We start from the raw sequence: 20663 nt of genomic DNA on the forward strand, positions 1-20663 counted from the left end.
TTTGCTACCGGAACAGTTGGTCGCACATGTGCAACCAAATATTTTTTTTAGTCGCACCACTGAAAAATTTGGTCGCATTTGCGACCAAATTGGTCACACTCTAGAGCCCTGATATAGTAGTGAGGACAGTGTTTAATGATTGTAATGGTTATACAAAAAACCCTAATTGAAGATTTAAGAAATCAAATCTATTTATCATGGCTGCTATGTCTTAAGTAAAACAGCACATGATATCATGTCATAATAGGCCTTTTTCTCCAAGTGTTTCAAAACCACCCCCATGACTTGACATTTATTGATGTCAAGTCATACATTTTGTGTATATTTATTCTAAATTGATCTGTAGCTCAAAATTTGGCATACACATGAGGCAATAATACTGTGGAGGCATGAAATATAACCAAAATGCAAGAGTTAACCGGTAATGTTACAAAGAAAGGCTGCTTAAATGTACAATTACCACCCCTCTCCTTACCCTGCCTCCAACCAAAAACTGAATACCTGCACAAAATGACATTTATTCAGTTTTGAGTTGCATAAAAAATCAGTCAATTAAACTAACCCCCTAAATTAGATTTGCAACAATTAGGTTTACATCATAGCTGCCATAAATTAACAGTATTTATTTTTTTAACAGTATTTCGAATGACCAAAATCATTCTGTAATCGTTCATTCATCAGTATGCACAAGCTGTTTATTCAAATTTATTATTTTTAATGCCAAAATATAATTATTGTTGTTATCCACAAATGTTCAAATTAATTGCTTTATAAATATGCTGATAAAAAACAGTAAAGCACACTTTTGGATTAAGATCACACATTACAAATATTTACTTGCACTCCTAAACAGATAAATATTGTTTTAGCTGTTGTTTCAGTTGTACAGCACACTAGTGTGCCGGCTCACGTTTGGATAGAAAAACATGAATTTAGCTTTGTGAATTCAGTAATCTTTACTTGTTTTAAAGTAAACACTACTGGCCAGTCATTAGTGGCCAGTAGTGCCACCCATTGACAAATCACACTCAACCCCATGAGCTGCCCGAGGCCTTTACTAGACAGAATAGGAAAAGCCATTCTGTAATCTCTTTAAAACACTCCCTTCTTTTTCCTCCTCCCTTGTCTTTCTCTCCTCCTCGCCGAGTCTTGCTCAGACCTTCACATGCAAAATAAAGCTGCGTGGCGCTTGAACTCGTTGCTCAGCTATGCAGTAGTGAAGAGGATTAACTCAAGCCAAGCGCCAGTTTTGGCATTTCATCCATCATTTGGCAGACGGAGAGAGACTACCAAAAGCTTCCTCTTTGCCTCTCTTCATCTAAATCTCCTCTTTACTCCCTTCCTGTTCTCTTTTTCTCCTTCTGTCCTTTACCCCCCTCATTTTCAATTATGACTCTGTTATCAGAAGATCAGTCTGTGAGGCTCCAACCCTGTCGGATCTCTGAGCCTGGCAAACACATCAGCACTTCTCTGCACCAGTACTCAACAGACTGCAATGGCAGCAATGTGGACTACGTAGACAGTGTGGAAGACTCTGTCTTTGGAGCTGTGGAGCCTCACAGGCGCTCTCGGGGGCGCCTTATTCTCCACGGCCTGGTCATGTTTGGAAGGGAATTCTGCTATGCCGTGGAGGCAGCTTTTGTCACGCCGGTGCTCCTGAGTGTGGGCCTGCCCCAGAGTCTGTACAGCTTGGTGTGGTTGATCAGCCCCATCCTGGGCTTCCTGCTCCAGCCCATCATCGGTTCAGCCAGCGACTATTGCCGCTCGCCGTGGGGCCGGCGGAGGCCTTACATCCTGGCACTGGGCATCCTCATGCTTGTGGGAATCACCCTGTTCCTTAATGGAGATGCTGTCATCTCAGGTGAGGGATCAGTGAAGAAAACTTGAGGGTGAGGAATTCAGACAGAACAAGAGTGGAGGTAGTGTGCTATCTGTAATCTTGTTATGTCAGAAAATGCTTTGAGGCCACGCTAGCTTTGATTTAAAAGTATTCAGAAGATTTACTATCAGGCTCCACTCCTGTGGCTCCCAGTTTGGATTCGGGAAACAGGCACCCTCTCTACTTTGAAGAATAGGCTTAAAGCTTTCCTTTTTGATAAAGCTAGGGCTGAATCAGGTGACCCTAAGCACTCTTAGTTACACTGCAATAAGCTTAGGCTGCTGGGAGGGGCTTCCTGTGATGCACTTAGCATTTTTTCTTCATTCACCTCATTTCACTCTCTGTGTTTATACACCACTCTGCATCTAATCATTAGCCATTATTAATCTATGGCTCTCTTCCACAATAAATGAATGTCTCTTTCCCCTCACGCCCAACCAGTCAGGGCAGATGGTTGCCCCTCACTGAGCCTGGTGTGAGCCTCCTGTTAAAAGGGAGTTTTTCTTTCCCATTGTCACCAAATGCTCCTGTGATCATTGGGGTTTCTTTCGAATATTGTAGATTCTTTACGTTACATACCTTATATAAAACACATTGAGGTGATTGTTGTAGGAATTGGTTTGATATAAATACATATGAACTGAACTGATTTAGGTTTTGCTGTCTTCTTTTACCTGCAGGACAAGGTTAAGGGCAAGTTTCAACCTCTTTGTAAGACTTTTAAAGACTCTGAATCCAAATTTCTACTTGTGCACAGATTTTGGGGGATAAAATGATACATTCATCATGAAAGGAAAAAGTAGGGCCCAGAGTTGCTCCATTTGAATCCATTAGACTCCAAACAGCATCACAAGAGCGTCTGCACACAAAAGAATCTGTTACCATAAAAAGCAATATTAGGTTGGGTAAAAAGCCTTCTCTTAAAAAACAGAAACACTAACTGACTCACTGCTGGCAGTGACAGCGTGTGTGTGATTGTTCAGCATCCTGTGGAATCATTCAGAGATTAAATGCACATTTGGCCATAATTTAAGTCACTCTGATTTGAAGCACATCATCCACTTAACCCGAATCATTGTTTTTGATTGAAAAATCATGAAAGCAACACTCTGCAAAAATGTGACAAACTCAGATTCAGAGGTTTGCTTTGTGAGGAATAATGGAAATCGGTGTGTATGGGCCTCTGTGTGTTGGCCCTGCGACAGACTGGCGACCTGTCCAGGGTGTACCCCGCCTCTCGCCCTATGACGGCTGGGATAGGCTCCAGCGCCCCCCGCGACCCTGAAAAGGATAAGCGGAAGCGAATGGATGGATGGTGTGTATGGGCAGTTTTATTTGCAATTTGTAAGCTGTACATTTAAAATGCAGCAATCAGCTCAACAGTAACATTCGTTAAGTGTCTTAATTGTGTGTAGTTTGAACCTTTTTCACTCTCGTGCTTCCTTTGCCTGGATATCAGCTGTCAAAACACAATTAAACTAGATGCAGTATTGTTGTGGTTAATTTCCTTTTCAATCAAACTTAGTAGCGCAGATGTTGAGAGTTTTTATACCATGCTGAACATCACAATCACAAGTCACTGCTATGAGTTTGTTGGGTTTTTTACCTCTTCATTTATAATTTTGATGGTGCAAAAATAAATGTAAAAAACCACTCTGTTCTGATATACACACACAAAGAGAATTATTTTTCTTCAATATCATCCAAAGTGTTCAAGGTGGTTCAGTTTAGCCTGAAGCTGTTAGAGGATTTTTTGTGCGTGTTTTCGGGCAAAAATTACAAAAATAGACAAATAAACAGCCAAGGAATTAAAGATAAAGGCTCCTGGCTTTCTTATAGCGCTCTTATGAACTATAAAGTATGTCTCCTGACGTAGGCTGGATAAGCTGATTATCTCTCCATGTTCCCCGGGGCCGTAGTAAATGCCAAAGCGGTCGTGTGACATAATGTTTTCTATTGTCGTAGCTGCCCTCTTCTTAAAGATGAAAAACCTAACGCTGGCCTGCACCTCCCAGAGTTGCTCTTTTGGTGTTAAATTGTTTTTTTACTTTTTTTTTTGCCACTTCAGACTTTCTTTTAAATGAAGTGACAAGTTAAAAATCCTTCCTTCACCTGTCGTTTTAATGGAATGATAAACCTGTCTTTCAGTATTCACTTGTATCTCTTAATGAAATTGTAAAATTGTCTTTAATAACTTCTAATTACACTTTCTCTTGTGGTGTGATTTGACATCTTTCATATCTCTAAAAGAGCAGCTTAGTGTTCAAGCATTCAGGTTTTAAAATATAATTGCTATGGCGTCAGTTATAATAGGTTTTCTTTTTTTAATTATTGTATTGTTATTTTAAGTGCCTTCTGACGTGCTAGTCCTCTGAGGTTCTTGTGATGTGTATCAAGCCTAATTAAACTTGTGAATGTGACAGATAAGGTTCCTTAGTGTACTGATGTAGTCAGTGTATTATTATTTTAATCTTTCTCTGTGGTACGTGCTGAGTGCTGATGTGTACTGTTGTTTTCCAGCACTCGTCAGAGATAGGTCGCTGAAGAGCATATGGGCCATCGTGGTGGTGATGTTTGGAGTCGTGCTGTTTGACTTTGCTGCAGACTTCATTGATGGACCCATTAAGGCCTACCTGTTTGATGTATGTTCACATGAAGACAAGGAAAGAGGCTTACACTACCATGCTCTCCTCACAGGTATGTAACACAAACACTGTTTGGTTCTTGCTTCAATACTCACAGCTTTTGTGTTTTGTTTAGACTTATTAATGCCGGTTACGCTGGTGATTGTTTCCTTTTGATGGATTTGGACTTTAGTTAGGCAATAATTTTATGTTCATTCTGCATCTGAGCAACTCACAGTAACGCTTTATGGAAGTAAGCCTCCAAAACTTCTCCTGCTGTGACTGAGTGGGCGGAGATGCACATATAGAGGGAGTGTGAAAGTTTCAGTGAACTGTGTCTGTTTGCCGGCGTGTTAAACTGTGGGTGGAAGCTATGTCTGTTTTTTTTTATTTGTGAGTGCAAACAAGAGTTCACTTGGGAAATGTTCGATAATTTGAGATATATACATACATGCTTTTCTTAGTAAGTTTGTCTGTAACAATAAAAGTTAGGTCAGGCTAGGATAAAGCACAACTGATATAACAGCTGGCTGATGATATTAGCCAATATAATGGTATAGATAAATAATTTTCATTTATCAACTAATAAATGAATATGAATACATGCCGGTTTGCCATCATATTGCGCTGTCATCTTTAATTCCATCACTGTATGCTTCATGTATATTGCTAGAAACCAACAACATAAATAATACATCCATAAGTTACTTTCAATTTTAAAATCCTCTCATCTCCTGAACTGAAGTCAGGGCTGTGACAAACAGAACCATGCATGCACATGCTATTTTTTTTTTACTGATAATGTCATAATTGCTAGCCGTCAGCAGGTTAGATTTACCCTCCCATCTCCGGACAGCTGACAGCGAGCTGGCTAAACAACAATAGCAACAGCTCGTTATAAGCTAACATTATGCCAGCTAATCTTAGTGCTCGAGTGTTCTAAAAATCACCCTTTGATTAACAGTTTGATGATATTTCCACATAGTATGAGCTCTAACAATGTTAGAGCTACTGACTAACAGCAAAAACAGCAGCGCTTACTGCCTGGCTCTTGTTGTCAGGGCATGAACCACCACAGTGCCTCTTGGTGTTTCTGTCCTTGCTTGACTGTTTGCCTTCTAGTTTTAATTGTGGTGTATTTTGCCCTCTTTGAAGGCTGTTGGTGAGAACCATGCACACATGATGTATCAGAAGAATACAATGTGATGGATGTCTCAAAATGCAGTTGGTGGCACATATGAATTTCAGTTTGCTCCCTGTTTTTCCTACAGGGTTGGGACACCTGTCAATTCTCATATAAAGCCAAACATAAGATGTATAAATATCTACACAAATGTTTGTGTCATGTGCCTGAAGAAAAGAAATATCAGCCAATTTTTTAAATTTTTAAATCACCAAATGTTGGTCTGAAATTTTCTATATCAGTCAGGATCTACTGCCAAAAGCATTTGTTAATCTGTTTTCACATGCATATGAACTTAAGTGACATCCCATTTTTAAGATCTTGCTTTGTGTACTGGCGTACAGTCATGTTGGAAGAGGAACAAAGCTGGGAGCATGAAATTGTCCAAAATGTGTTGACATGGCGTTCATTAGCAGTTCCTTTCACTGAAACTAAGGGGCCGAGCCCAACTTTTAAAAAACAGCCCAACACCGAAATCCCCGTTCTTTTACCTAGCCTACCTCTCTGTGGCTCATTCGTTGTTGTTCCAATTCACTTGGGTGGAATGACTGTGGAATATGTAGCAAGGAAATTTCACGACTGGACTTCACTTAGCTCCTGAGAGCAATCCATTCTTTCACAAATGTTTCTAGAAGCAGTCTGCATGCATAACTGCTTGATCACCTGTGACCACGGTGACTGAAACACCTGAAATTCAATGATTTAAATGGGTGAATGAATACTTTTGGCAATATAATGCATCTAAAAGTAACAAAATAAAAAACCTGTAAAAGTCTCCAGCACATCTTGCTTTATTGTTTATATTCATTTGACGATATTTCCTTTTCAAATGAATTGCTTCTACGGGTATAGTGACTTATGTTAAGTTAAGCATAACATCTGTGTTTAGTAGAGAGGATAATGCCCTTTACAGTTTAAATGCTCTGGTCAATTTAAAAATTGAAAATACGCCAATATAAACTGTTCATTACTACTATAAGAAAAGTGTAAGCATTAACAAAGGATGGTGATTGTGTGTATGCATAAGGGATTGCTCAAATACTGTGGGATTTTAGTGTTTTGAGCTCAATTCTACAGTATGGTTTTACAGTTAAAAAGTCGAACACCAAACCAAAATGCAGGACAGGTGAATGAAAAATTGAGCACAACCCATCATTCAAAAGCCTGTAAAACCACTTTTAGGAGCAATAAATTGAGATGATCCACTACAGCATTTCTTATCAAATTGAGGTCTGGGCTGTTCGGCTATTTTGTTGTAGATTTGCTGTTGTGCTTGAAAACGTTGCAGTGTCTCATGACCTAATTTTGATTAATCTTTCGCTGTTGGGCAGATGGCTTGACATTTGACGCTGGAATACTTTGGTATACAAAGGAGTTCACTGTCGACTCAATGACTGAAAGGCCCTGTGGCTACAAAACAAGCCCAAATCATCAGCCTTCCACTACTTCTGCATGTTGCGATGTACACTATGACCAAACATCTTCACTTTGGACTGCTCTGTTCCAAAAGTCTTGTAGTTCACTCAGGTGCAACGTTGTAACCTGTGAGGTGCTCAGCGCAGGTTGTGGGATTTGTGAGTTTTGGGGCATAACCCTCTTGTCCAAGGCCAGAGCATGAAACTGCAGAGCTTTTGTGTGAGTGCTTTCGTGCCTTTCATAACTTTGTTCGCTCTTTGATGCAGTTCAATTAGCTTTTACCCAGCACTTCATGTTATGGCCAAATGGTTGAACTGATGAATAGATTTTCCCTTTTGCTGAGCAGGTTTGCACTACAAAAAGTTCTCAGGCACATATTGGATGTAGCATGACATCAACCAGCACATCAGTTTCTCCTATCAGTTTTCATTTACGTCTGATCTTTACTTCTGATTAAATAACACGTTTAGGCACACAAAGCTGCTGCTGTGCTTTTGACAAGACTCTTTGGCAGGATTGCGAGTTAAACGCTTTTCAGTGTGGTAAATTCATTTGCACCTCTTTGTCATCCAGTGGACCGTTTATCAAAAAAAAGGGGAAAAAGATTAATAATATCACTTTTTTACATTGCTGGAGGTATAAATTCAAATATCCTTTAAAAAGTTAGTATGTATACTAGCCTGCTTGAACATTAAAGTTAAATATAAAGTTGAATATAGTTTGATGTGCAGACTTTAAGATCCCCCCTGCTTCCCCTAATTTCCATTTCCAACATTTCTGGAAGGCAGTGTAATTCTTTTTAACAATTTGAACTGAATATAATTTGAATATAATTTTCATGTCGATACCCATAATATTTTCACATTGGATGAGTTCACAATGAACAGATAAAAATCGCAGCATACTGTAGTGCAGTAAATGTGATATTTTTGTATATTTTTGTTATTTCCGATGCACTAATGAAGCATTATAAACTTAAAGAATATTTCCCAAAGTAGCTCACAAAGAAAGACAGACAGGATCAAGCAAAGTTTCTTTCATGGACATGATGATGTTGTTTTCGGTCTGAGCGTAGTGGTGTGCTCAGCTCAAATGTCAGCAGGCACTGGGTGGTGTGAGCATTTGAGTGAGGCAGTAATCCAGCCGTGAGCTAGTCATGTGTTACAGTCATGGGTCTTAGCTGAGAGAGACCGGAGCCAGGCACATGACTGCCATGTCTGGTATGTGAAGTTTTAGTACTGTACTGAATACTTTTACATCTGAAAGTCATGTTTTTAAACCATGTTAATCAGTATAACATGCATATTATTACTGTACAACAGGATTTCTTAAATAAATAATTCCATCGATAGCAGGGTTGAGCTAAGTCAGAGATGGTCATATGAATCCAGTTTGTCAGCAACATACTAATAACTGTTTGATGAGTCATTAGTCAAGCTGAAGGCTAAGATCTCTATGTGCATGTTAAGTATTAATCTATAAAGATTTGTTTTCTAATGTTTTCTGACTTTTTCTGTGCCCTGAATCACCAGAACAGCGTGCTCTCTGTGGGTGTAGACCTGATTTCCAAATGAACCTCTGGGTTTTCCTCTCCTTCTTAACAAAACATAGACACAGTGGAGCTGTGACTCCCTCCATCGGAGGCAGGGGAGGGTTAGGCAAGGACAAATTTGCATGTTAAGATATAATTTAGTGCAAAGATATGAGTTTTAGGGTTGTAATTAATGTCAGGAGATGAACTTTATCTGTGGACTTTTGTTTGCAGCAGTGCTTTTTAAAGGTTGCTGTTTTGATCAGATGAGGTTGTTGGTACCCTCAGGGGTACTTTGGAGAATTGGAAAAGGTGTGAAACTTGTTTTTTTTTCCTTATTTATAACAATGTTAGTCCTGCATTATTCCTAAACTAATTAGGATTATTTTTTAAATGTAAATTTGATAAACTGCATTTGATATTCAGCATTCCTGTTTTCATTGCTACGGCAATGTGTGAGTAGGAACCCTTGATTCTAATATTTAATGAAGGATTAAATGTTACAACAGTATTCAGAGTATAGTGAAAGAACGCAATTGTATGAGGCCTTTTTTGTGCAATGACAAACGAAAGCAAAGAAATAAAAGAGACCAAGAAAAAGACCTAAGAAAGCATGTGATCATTGCAGAGAATGACAAAGACTTTTTAAACCCTGTTTTTTAGATTTGGTTCAATACAACCAAGATCTACCAATTCTTTGTCATAAATAAGGAGATGTTTTTTGAACTATTGTATGTAAGTGATTTTCATAACAGGTTTGTTGTTTAAAAAAGCTCAATTGCTCAATCCTTTATTGTACTTTTTGTGTTGGCAAGGGGGTATTTGTCCTAATAAAATACTTCACGCTGGGATGCAGTATTTATGATGACGAAAGTTTGATCGGGAATTGATCCCACATCAATCTTCAAGTCATGCAGACATAAGTGAAGCGTGACTCCTGAAGTGGTTATTACTGTACCTGCCAATGACTAAATGTAGAAAAATAGCCTCTATTGAGGTGAGCAACTATAGAGGGCTGCAGAGGCAAGAGTTAGTGGGCAAAGTTAGTGATTCAACAAAAACAATCAAGTAATTTTATAACACCAATTCATAAAAAGTTTGGATGCTGTGTAAAAACAAAATGAAACATTCTGCAAGTCTAATAAAGTTTCTTCACAATAGAGCACAAAGAACATTTTAACATTTTACTATAAGATATGAGCTCATTTTGAACATATCTCAAAATGTTCAAAGTAAGAGGTGCTAAAAAGAAAGAGCTGAATGAACATTTTACAATGAATTAGGTTATTTGGAAACATGTAAGTAACACGATTGGGTATTTAAAAAAAAAAGTGTCTTAGAGAACATCATCTACAGTTCATAGTATCCTGAAAAGATTTTGAAACTCTGGAGAAATCTCTGTGGGCACAGGACAAGGCTGAAAATCAATACTGTCTGCCCGTGAACGTCTGGACCTCAGACTGCACTACACTAAAAACAGATCATTGAAATCACTGCATGGGCTCAGAAACGCACAAAAAAGTCATATATGAACATGATCGAAGCTCATTTCAAACGGGCAAAGTGGAAATTAGAAAATCATGGGATTTTCTAATGTAGGATGGCCCCTACATCTTTATTTGTCCTCATTCTAAACATTTTACAAGTTTTCTGTGTGCTATTGTGAATAAAATAAAATTGATGAAATTTGTAAATCACTGAAATCTATTTTTTGATTGACATGTTACACAGTGATTGCCTACATTTTTTTTTGAATTGCTGTGTAATTCTGTCTTTTTAATTTTGTTATTTGGTTATTTTGCTTATGGCATGTGGTCAGTTAAACACATAATCACGTTAAAAAAGAAAACTCAGTCTCTTCCTGCTATTTTAGAAATAGGCGCTTTATAAGAATAACGTCATCACATTATAAAAACTATTAGTGGTGTATTTTTATGTGTTGCAAAAGCCACCAAGTTATAGAGAGGCAGTGATTCACTGAGGGTTCACTGAAGGTTCACTGAGCTATCCATAGCTCAGCAAAAATTATGACGCTGACATAAAGAGACAGCTGTCTCCACTAAGCAAAATGCCTGATAATGATGCGGTCCATCTCGAGTGTGGAGGCTGTGTCTTTAATCAAAGACTGGTGTGATATGTCTCTCCAGTGTTGTGTGCAGGTGATAATTCGCTTCATAATAGTACGCTGCGACGGTGACAGACAGGCTAAATCCAGATTCCTGATGAGACATATCCATTGCCTGGATGTTGATCTTAGCTTATGTCATCTAACCTTAACACTGACATTAAAGTACAGACAATCTACATTTGAGCTTAAGCACAAACACTTGTGTTAGAAATACTCTGATAAAAAAGTATTGATTCAGGTTCTTCATGCAAATAAAAGTGAAACACTAAAAGGTAACTCTTTTCAACTCCACAAACAGCTTTTGTGCAAACCTCATTGAACCTCCACCTGCCAATTTCATTTAACAAGCAACACTGCAAGAGTGCAAACCTTCACCATGGCAGTTCACTCTCTGGGCAGTATTTGTATTTACGAAAACAGTGTTGTATTTTTTATGAATTCTTTTTTTTTTTCATTGGGGTTTTTTAAACACACTTTCAGACGTTTGTAGTGCAGTGAAAAAATGGCAAAGTTCAGGCTTTTGTTGTTCGTTTTGTTGAAACCTATTTTGATATACTTGACAAAATTTTGAATATTATTTTTTTTTAATCAATTTTATTGTTATGGATATAGTACATGTGTAGCATTCATTTAGTATTTTTTAATATGCAATAATAAATGCCAAGTGAAAGTTTTTGCTCACCAGCTTATTTGGTTTTCCAAAAAAACAATACAATAAAATAAATTAAAAATGTATTCAGGAGCATTATACTGTAGTCTGTATAATGTATTTAAACAGTTAAAACCTGTAGTACACACTTGCAAGAATCATAGTTTCTAAGTTGTAAAGCTTTTTTGTCAATTTTTGACCAACAAATCATTAAGTTGACCTTGATGACCTTTTATTTGTTAGCCTGACCCCACTCTACACCCCTACACAGTTTTACCAGAATTCATTCAAAGCTTTTCAAGCTGTTGTGAAAAGCTATCGTGTTTACAGACAACATGACTCATGCTACCAAAAACGTAAACACTTTGGCAGAGGTAATAAAAATATTAATTCGTGGGAATATTTTTTCAGCCTTGACTCTAATGAATGTACTCTGCTTAAACATCTGCTATGTAGAACGCAAGCAGAGGAAAACAAGGGAATTAAAAAAATAACTCTATTTACTGTTACCTACATTATAGATGGGCCACTTTGCCTAAACAGAAAAAGTTAGGAGTGGATTCAGAAGTTGTGGGAACACTAAGATCAATTTTCAGTTCAATTCAATTTTATTTATACAACACCAAATCACAACAACAGTCACCTCAATGCACTTTATATTGTAAGGCAGACCCTACAATAATACATACAGAGAATAACCCAACAATTATATGACCCCCTATGAGCAAGCACCTTGGTGACAGTGGGAAGGAAAAACTCCCTTTTAACAGGAAGAAACCACCGGCAGAACCAGGCTCAGGGAGGGGCGGGGCCATCTGCCGCGACCGGTTGGGGTGAGAGAAGAAAGACAGGGTAAAAGACATGCTGGAAAGAGAGACAGAGATTAATAACAAGTATGATTCAATGCAGAGAGGTCTATTAACACATAGAATAGAAGAAGAAACACTCGATGCATCACGGGAATCCCCCGGCAGCCTACGTCTATTGCAGCATAACTAAGGGAGGATTCAGGGTCGCCTGATCCAGCCCTATCTAATTCAATTCAATTCAATTCAATTCAATTTTATTTATATAGCGCCAAATCACAACAAAAGTCGCCTCAAGGCGCTTCATAGATACAGAGAGAAACTCAACAATCATATGACCCCCTATGAGCAAGCACTTTGGCGACAGTGGGAAGGAAAAACTCCCTTTTAACAGGAAGAAACCTCCGGCAGAACCAGGCTCAGGGAGGGGCGGCCATCTGCTGCGACCGGTTGGGGTGAGAGAAGGAAGACAGGATAAAAGACATGCTGTGGAAGAGAGACAGAGGTTAATAACAGATATGATTCAATGCAGAGAGGTCTATTAATACATAGTGAGTGAGAAAGGTGACTGGAAAGGAAAAACTCAATGCATCATGGGAATCCCCCGGCAGCCTACGTCTATTGCAGCATAACTAAGGGAGGATTCAGGGTCACCTGGTCCAGCCCTAACTATATGCTTTAGCAAAAAGGAAAGTTTTAAGCCTAATCTTAAAAGTAGAGATAGTTTCTGTCTCCCGAATCCAAACTGGAAGCTGGTTCCACAGAAGAGGGGCCTGAAAACTGAAGGCTCTGCCTCCCATTCTACTTTTAAATACTCTAGGAACAACAAGTAGGCCTGCAGAGCGAGAGCGAAGTGCTCTAATAGGGTGATATGGTACTACAAGGTCATTAAGATAAGATGGGGCCTGATTATTTAAGACCTTGTATGTGAGGAGCAGGATTTTGAATTCAATTCTGGACTTAACAGGAAGCCAATGAAGGGAAGCCAAAACAGGAGAAATATGCTCTCTCTTTCTAGTCCCTGTCAGTACTCTTGCTGCAGCATTTTGGATTAGCTGAAGGCTTTTCAGTGAGTTTTTTGGACATCCTGATAATAATGAATTACAGTAGTCCAGCCTGGAAGTAATAAATGCATGAACTAGTTTTTCAGCGTCACTCTGAGACAGGATATTTCTAATTTTAGAGATGTTGCGCAAATGGAAGAAAGCAGTCTTACATATTTGTTTAATATGTGCGTTGAAGGACATGTCCTGGTCAAAAATGACTCCAAGGTTCCTCACAGCGTTACTGGAGGCCAAGGTAATACCATCCAGAGTATGAATCTGGTTAGATACCATATTTCTAAGATTTTCAGGGCCGAGTACAATAACCTCAGTTTTATCTGAATTAAGAAGCAGAAAGTTAGCGGCCATCCAGGTCTTTATGTCTTTAAGACATTCCTGCAGTTTAACTAATTGGTGTGTGTTATCTGGCTTCATGGACAGATAGAGCTGGGTGTCATCTGCATAGCAGTGAAAATGTATGCTATGTCTTCTAATGATGCTGCCTAAGGGAAGCATGTATAATGTAAACAGAATTGGTCCTAGCACTGAACCCTGTGGAACTCCATAATTAACCTCAGTGTGTGAAGAGGACTCTCCATTTACATGCACAAATTGGAGTCTATTAGATAGATATGATACAAACCACTGCAGTGCAGTACCTGTAATACCTACAGCATGTTCTAATCGCTCTAATAGGATATTATGGTCAACAGTATCGAACGCTGCACTGAGGTCTAGCAGGACAAGCACAGAGATGAGTCCACTGTCAGAGGCCATAAGAAGATCATTTGTAACCTTCACTAAAGCTATTTCTGTGCTGTGATGAGCTCTGAAACCTGACTGAAACTCTTCAAATAAACCATTCCTCTGCAGATGATCTGTTAGCTGTTTGACAACTACTCTTTCAAGGATTTTTGATATGAAAGGAAGGTTGGAGATTGGCCTATAATTAGCTAAGACTGCTGGGTCTAGAGATGGCTTTTTGAGTAAAGGTTTAACTACAGCCAGCTTGAAGGCCTGTGGTACATAGCCGATTATTAGAGATGGGTTGATCATATTTAAGATCGAAGAATTAATTAATGGCAGGACTTCTTTGAGCAGTTTTGTAGGAATGGGGTCTAAAAGACACGTTGATGGTTTGGAGGAAGTAATTATTGAAGTTAACTCAGAAAGATCAATTGGAGAAAAAGAGTCTAACTTAACATCAATGGTACTAAGAGTAGCTGTAGATAATATTACATCTGTGGGATGATTACTGGTAATTTTTTCTCTAATGATAAAAATTTTATTTGTGAAGAAGTTCATGAAGTCATTACTAGTTAACGTTAAAGGGATGGTTGGCTCAACAGAGCTCTGACTGTTTGTCAGCCTGGCTACAGTGCTGAAGAGAAACCTGGGGTTGTTCTTATTTTCTTCAATCAGTGATGAATAGTCAGATGTTCTGGCTTTGCGGAGGGCTTTCTTATAAAGCAGCAAACTATTTCTCCAGGCTAAATGATGATCCTCTAAATTTGTGACACACCATTTCCTCTCCAGATTACGAGTCATCTGCTTTAGGGTACGTGTTTGAGAATTATACCACGGAGTCAGGTACTTCTGATTAGAGACCTTAGTTTTCACTGGAGCTACAGTATCCAGAGTCGTACGTAGTGAGGAGGTGAAATTATTAACAAGATAGTCGACCTCTGTTGGGGTAGCGTTCAGATAGCTGCTCTGCTCTGTGTTGGTACAGGGCATTGAAGATGATAACAGTGGGTGGATTATATTCTTAAACTTAGTTACAGCGCTTTCAGAAAGACATCTACTTTGATAAAATCTACTCTCCACCGCTGTGTAATCAATTATTGTAAATGTAAATGTTATCAGGAAATGATCAGACAGGAGAGGGTTTTCAGGAAACACTGTTAAATGTTCAGTTTCTATGCCATATGTTAAAACAAGATCTAGAGTGTGATTAAAGTGGTGGGTGGGTTCTTTTACACTTTGAGAGAAGCCGATTGAGTCTAATAACAGACTAAATGCCATGTTGAGGCTGTCATTTTTAGCATCTACATGGATGTTAAAATCACCCACAATAATTATTTTATTTGAGCTCAGAACTAAATTAGATATAAAGTCTGAGAAATCAGACAGAAACTCTGTGTAAGGCCCAGGTGGACGATAGATGATAACAAGTAAGACTGGTTTCTGAGTTTCACAGCTGGGGTGGACAATGTTAAGCATCAGGCTTTCAAATGAATTAAAAGTCTGTCTTGGTCTTTCATTAATTAATAGGCTGGTGTGAAAAATTTCTGCCACACCGCCCCCTCGGCCTGTGCTTCGAGGTTTCTGGTAGTTAGAATGACTCGGGGGTGTTGATTCATTTAAACTAACATAATCATCCTGCTGCAACCAGGTTTCTGTAAGGCAGAGTAAATCAATTTGTTGATCAATTATTAAGTCATGTACTAACAGAGACTTGGAGGAGAGAGACCTAATATTTAATAATCCACATTTCACTGTTTTACTCTTTGGTTCAGATGTGGATACTGTACTGTTCTTTCTTTGTAATTGTTTATGTTTAAGTTGTTTGTTGCTGGTTTTTAGTTTGTTTTTTGTCTTTTTGGAAGCTGACACAGTCTCTATGGAGATGGGTTTTTGGGGGGGTAGCAGGAGGAGAGAAGCTGCAGAGAGGCGTGTAAGACTGCAACTCTGCTTCCTGGTCCCAACTCTGGATAGTCATATTTTGGGGGGTTTAATAAATTTGTCCATATTTCTAGAAATGAGAGCTGCTCCATCCAAAGTGGGATGGATGCCGTCTCTCCTAACAAGACCAGGTTTCCTCCAGAAGGTTTGCCAATTATCTATGAAGCCCACATCGTTTCTGGGACACCACTCAGACAGCCAGCAATTTAAGGAGAACATGCGGCTAAACATGTCACTCCTGGTCTGATTGGGGAGGGGACCAGAGAAAACTACAGAGTCCGACATTGTTTTAGCAAAGTTGCATATATATATATGCTTTAGCAAAAATGAAAGTTTTAAGCTAATCTTAAAAGATCAATGTTAGTGGTACAGCCTGGGACAAAAACAAAACAAAACAAAACACTAGAAGTAAGTCACATTCATTTCTTTTGTGAGTCCCAGTGGAGTTTGTGTGCATGACGTGATCAGTTGAGCAGCGCTGCCTTGGGTCTGATTTAACCCACCGAATTTAACAAGATATAACCACATGATCCAGAGTGGGTGATTTCCAGTCCCTACACAGCATAAACCTTGTATAAAGGTGGGATTCAGTGCACTGTAAAACCTAATAAGTTCACAGAACTCAAAAGTTGTTGTGTAACAGATTACACAACAATTTTTTAGTGATGTTTTTAAAAGTTTTAAGTTTAACTAAAATAAAAATTACATTTGCAGTTGCCTTAAATTATCTCAATGTTAACTTATAAATGTTGACATTCCTCAACTTATAATTAGGGAGTAATAAACTCAAAATGTTCAATATTTTTCAACTTAATGGAGGTGGGAAATACACTCAAAATGTTTGCATATTGCAACTCATACACTGTGGGAAATAAACTCAAACTTTTTGATATTTTTTAACCTATAATGTGGGAAATAACACTTAAAATTTATTAAAATTACAATCAGCTAAAAGTGTTAGAAAACATGAAAATGACAACACTGACAATTTAACAACTTTTTTTATTCAACACAATGTGCTTTTAAAAAGGCACAAATAACGGACCCCACTCATAACAAAGTACTTCATAAATAAAACAAAAGAAAAAGACTAAGGGTCTCCATCTCAATTCTAAAATTCAATAACATTTTCAGTATTAACAGCAATTACAGCTATTAGAACATTAATCAATCTTTATTTATAAAGCACTTTTCATACAAAAATGTAGCACAAAGTGCTTTACATGGTTAAAAGCAGCCCACCCCGCCCTCCAACTCACTCCCCACACTCTCATTAACATAAACGATCATGGATACAGCTAAATTAAAAAGGTGGGTCTTGAGCCTGTTCTTAAAAACATGTACGTTCTCTGCGGCTCTGAGCTCCTCCGGCAGGTTGTTCCAGAGACGAGGACCATACCACTGAAAAGCTGCCTCTCCGTGAGCATGTGTCCTGACTTTAGGAACAATCAAAAGGCCAGTACCAGAGGACCTCAGGGTCCGCGAGGGTTCATATGGTAAAAGCAAATCTGAGAGATAAGAAGGCTCAAGACCATTAAGACATTTAAAAACCAATAAAAGAACTTTAAAATCGATCCTGAAACACACGGGGAGCCAATGCAGCGATTCTAAAACCGGTGTAATGTGGGCCCGCCCTCTGGTCTTCGTCAGCACACGAGCTGCAGAGTTTTGTAAAAGTTGTGAGGGTGAAATATTCTTTTTGGGGAGACCAGAGAGCAGGGCATTACAGTAATCAATGCGACTGGTAATAAAAGCATGCATCAGCATCTCCGTGTTGGCCCGAGAGAGAATAGGGCGGACTCTGGCTATATTTTTTAGATGATAAAATCCAATTTTGGTAACATGTTTAATATGTGGGGTAAAACCAAGCTCAGAGTCAAAAATAACACCCAGGTTTTTCACTTGTAGCGAAGGACATAGTGAAAATGCCTGTAATTTAGACAAGAGTTTCTCTCTCTGAGCCTCAGGACCGACGATTAAAACTTCAGTTTTCTCCTGGTTAAGCTGTAAAGTTTTCTGCCATCCAAGATCTTATATCTAAAATACAGTTAAAAAGGGCATCCATTGGTCTGGTGTCATCGGGAGACACGGAGATGTACAGCTGCATGTCATCAGCGTAACTATGGAAGTTCACTCCATGCCTCCCGATGACACCGCCAAGAGGGAGCATATACAAATTAAAAAGTACAGGGCCTAAAACTGACCCTTGGGGCACACCACAAGTCATTTTATGGATCTTAGAGGAGCATGCATCCATACTTACCATAAAAGTTCTGTCTGTGTACAGCACCAGAGAGGCCCACCATGTGTTTCAGTCTGTTTAAAAGAATAGCGTGGTCTACTGTATCAAAGGCTGCGCTTAGATCCAGTAGCACCAGGACTGAGAGCTTTTGGGAGTCCCAGTTACATCTAAGATCATTTAAAACCTTTAGGAGAGCAGTCTCTGTGCTGTGGTTCACCCTAAATCCAGACTGGAATATCTCCAGAATCTGTCTATCATTCAAAAAGTCATTAATCTGAGTGAAAACAAGTTTTTCTAAAATTTTACTTAAAAATGGTAAGTTGGCTACAGGTCTGTAGTTATTAAAATCATTACAATCCAAATTGCTCTTCTTCAGAAGGGGCCTCACCACCGCTGTTTTAAAGGCAGCAGGGAAGACACCCAACTGAAGAGAGCAATTCATCATGTATAAAAGCTCTGCTTCAAAAAATCCATAAAGTGTTTTAAAGAGTAAAGAGGGGATTTAATCTAAAAGACATGTGGTGGGTCTCACTGTAGAGAAAACTTTCTTAAGGTTCTCAGCATTAACCAGGACAAAGCTGTCCAGTGTCTCCTCAGGTACAATTGAGCCCTCAGATGTGTTTAAAATCATATCACGAGAAAATAAAATATCACATCTGATGGCGCTGATTCTTCCCCTGAAGTGGTCTGCAAACTGCTCACAGAGTCTGTGGGAGTTCTTTGGGAGCTGTTAAAATCAGGGTTAAATAAATGATCTATGGTGGAAAAGAGGACCTTGGGATTATTTTTGTTATTACTGATTATTTTGGCGAAGTATGAATTTCTTGAATTCCTTAGTGTATTATTGTACATTTTCAGTTGCTCGCAAAGTATTTGATGGCTGATTGCATTTTTATTTTTCCTCCATCACCTTTCTGCTGCCCTGCAATTTCTTTTGAGTTTTTTGACTCGTTTCTCCATGGTGATGCATGTTTTACGTTAATCTTTTTGGTGGTGAGTGGAGCAACGGAGTCAAGGCTTTTCTTCAGTTTGCTGTTAAAATGATTAAAAATAAAATCACAGGGTGCAGGTAGGCATTTAACACTTAGTGTACCTTGACAGCTGCAGCTCACTTTCTTGTTTTAAATACATTAAAAAAAGTACTGGTTTCCACTGCCGTACTTCATAGGGAACAAACATCAAGGCAGTGCATCAGGGTATTAGGCAACAGAACATTAAACATGAATAGTGCATGAACTGAATAGTCATTCATCTTAAATGTGAGGTAGAAGAGGCAAATGGTAAAAATGGTTTAAAAAAACAAAACAAACAAAAACAAACCCTTCAATACTCAGCTTAACGAGTTGTCCATTCCGAGTGATTCACTTGAACAAATTCTTCTGCATCAGTAAGCGACCTAACAGTGGTTTGTTGTATTCAAGGCACATCACAACCTTCTGGATACATGTGAATAAATGCTCGAGAGCCTTTGCGTATTGTAGGTCTAGTGCACAGAACTACCCAAAAAGCAGGAGAAATGAGGATCCAGAGTTGTACTGGTTTATACAGCTGTACATAACTGGGAACAAACATCAGATAGTGCATTAAGGTGTCAGGCAACAGAACATTAAACATGAATAGTCCACGAAATGAGCAGTCCTTAACCTTAAATTTGAAGTAGAAGAGCCAAAATGATTATTCTGGATAAATGTGAATGTAAGCTCAATTTCCTTTGGGTATTGTAGGTCTAGTGCACAGATGTACCCAAAGAGCAGGAGAAATGAGTCAGCCAGATTTGTGGGACCATTCAAAAGTATTTCATCCTCAACGACAATGCAGATGCTTTCGGGACTGAAGAGGGCCAAATCAGTAGTGTCATCCGTGACAACTGTCAGCAGAGCCACAGGAGTGTCAGTGAGGTCTGGACTAGGGATGCACCGATACCACTTTTTTGGAAACGAGTACGAGTACTTGCATTTCAGTACTCGCCGATACCGAGTACTTAATAAAAAAATGATTTAAATTTACAGGTAACAGCTTTAGTCCTATAATTTAACAAAAAACAAACAAACAAGGGACTAGTTTGGAATTAAGAACATTTATTTAAAATGAAAAGCATGTTGTATGCAACATATTACAGAATAAATAATTATAAAAAAACAAAATTTAATTTTCAATTTGTTCGTCTGTTTCTCTGTTTAGAAGTCTCACTAGCACAGTCACAGCTGGGATGACATCAGAGGCTAGTGCGTCGTAGCTGCTCACTTTTTTAGTTAGTTCCTCAAAGGGGGCGAGGATGGCAACAGTCGTCTCCATAAGAGCCCATTGGTGAGCGGTGAGATAGTCAGGTCGGACACATACACGCCCAGCACTCGCCCAGCACTCGCTTTTGCTCAATGAGGGACTGGAGCATGTAATACGTGCTGTTCCAGCGCGTCTGTACGTCCTGCTGCAGTCTCTTTATTGGCTGGTTGAGCTGTCCCTGAACGTCCTCGAGG

General features: G+C 38.9%; 1 protein-coding gene across 3 annotated transcripts in view; it reads left to right on the forward strand.

The window, feature by feature from the left end:
* The first annotated feature begins 937 nt into the window (after positions 1-937).
* The window catches only part of slc45a2 (solute carrier family 45 member 2), a 36276-nt gene continuing 16550 nt past the window's right edge, over positions 938-20663 (forward strand). Inside the window, exons 1-2 of one of the 3 annotated variants that reach the window (XM_084935496.1) lie at positions 938-1861; positions 4400-4576. In XM_084935496.1, the coding sequence (XP_084791622.1) occupies positions 1390-1861; positions 4400-4576 (649 nt within the window). In that variant the 5' untranslated portion in view covers positions 938-1389. The remainder of the gene's footprint in view (positions 1862-4399; positions 4577-20663) is intronic. The other 2 variants (XM_084935497.1, XM_084935495.1) reach the window with 2 other exon arrangements.

The sequence above is a fragment of the Perissodus microlepis genome, chromosome 7 (genome assembly GCF_051167445.1).
Source record: "Perissodus microlepis isolate ML-2025 ecotype Zambia chromosome 7, ASM5116744v1, whole genome shotgun sequence".
In the NCBI taxonomy this organism is placed as follows: domain Eukaryota; kingdom Metazoa; phylum Chordata; class Actinopteri; order Cichliformes; family Cichlidae; genus Perissodus; species Perissodus microlepis.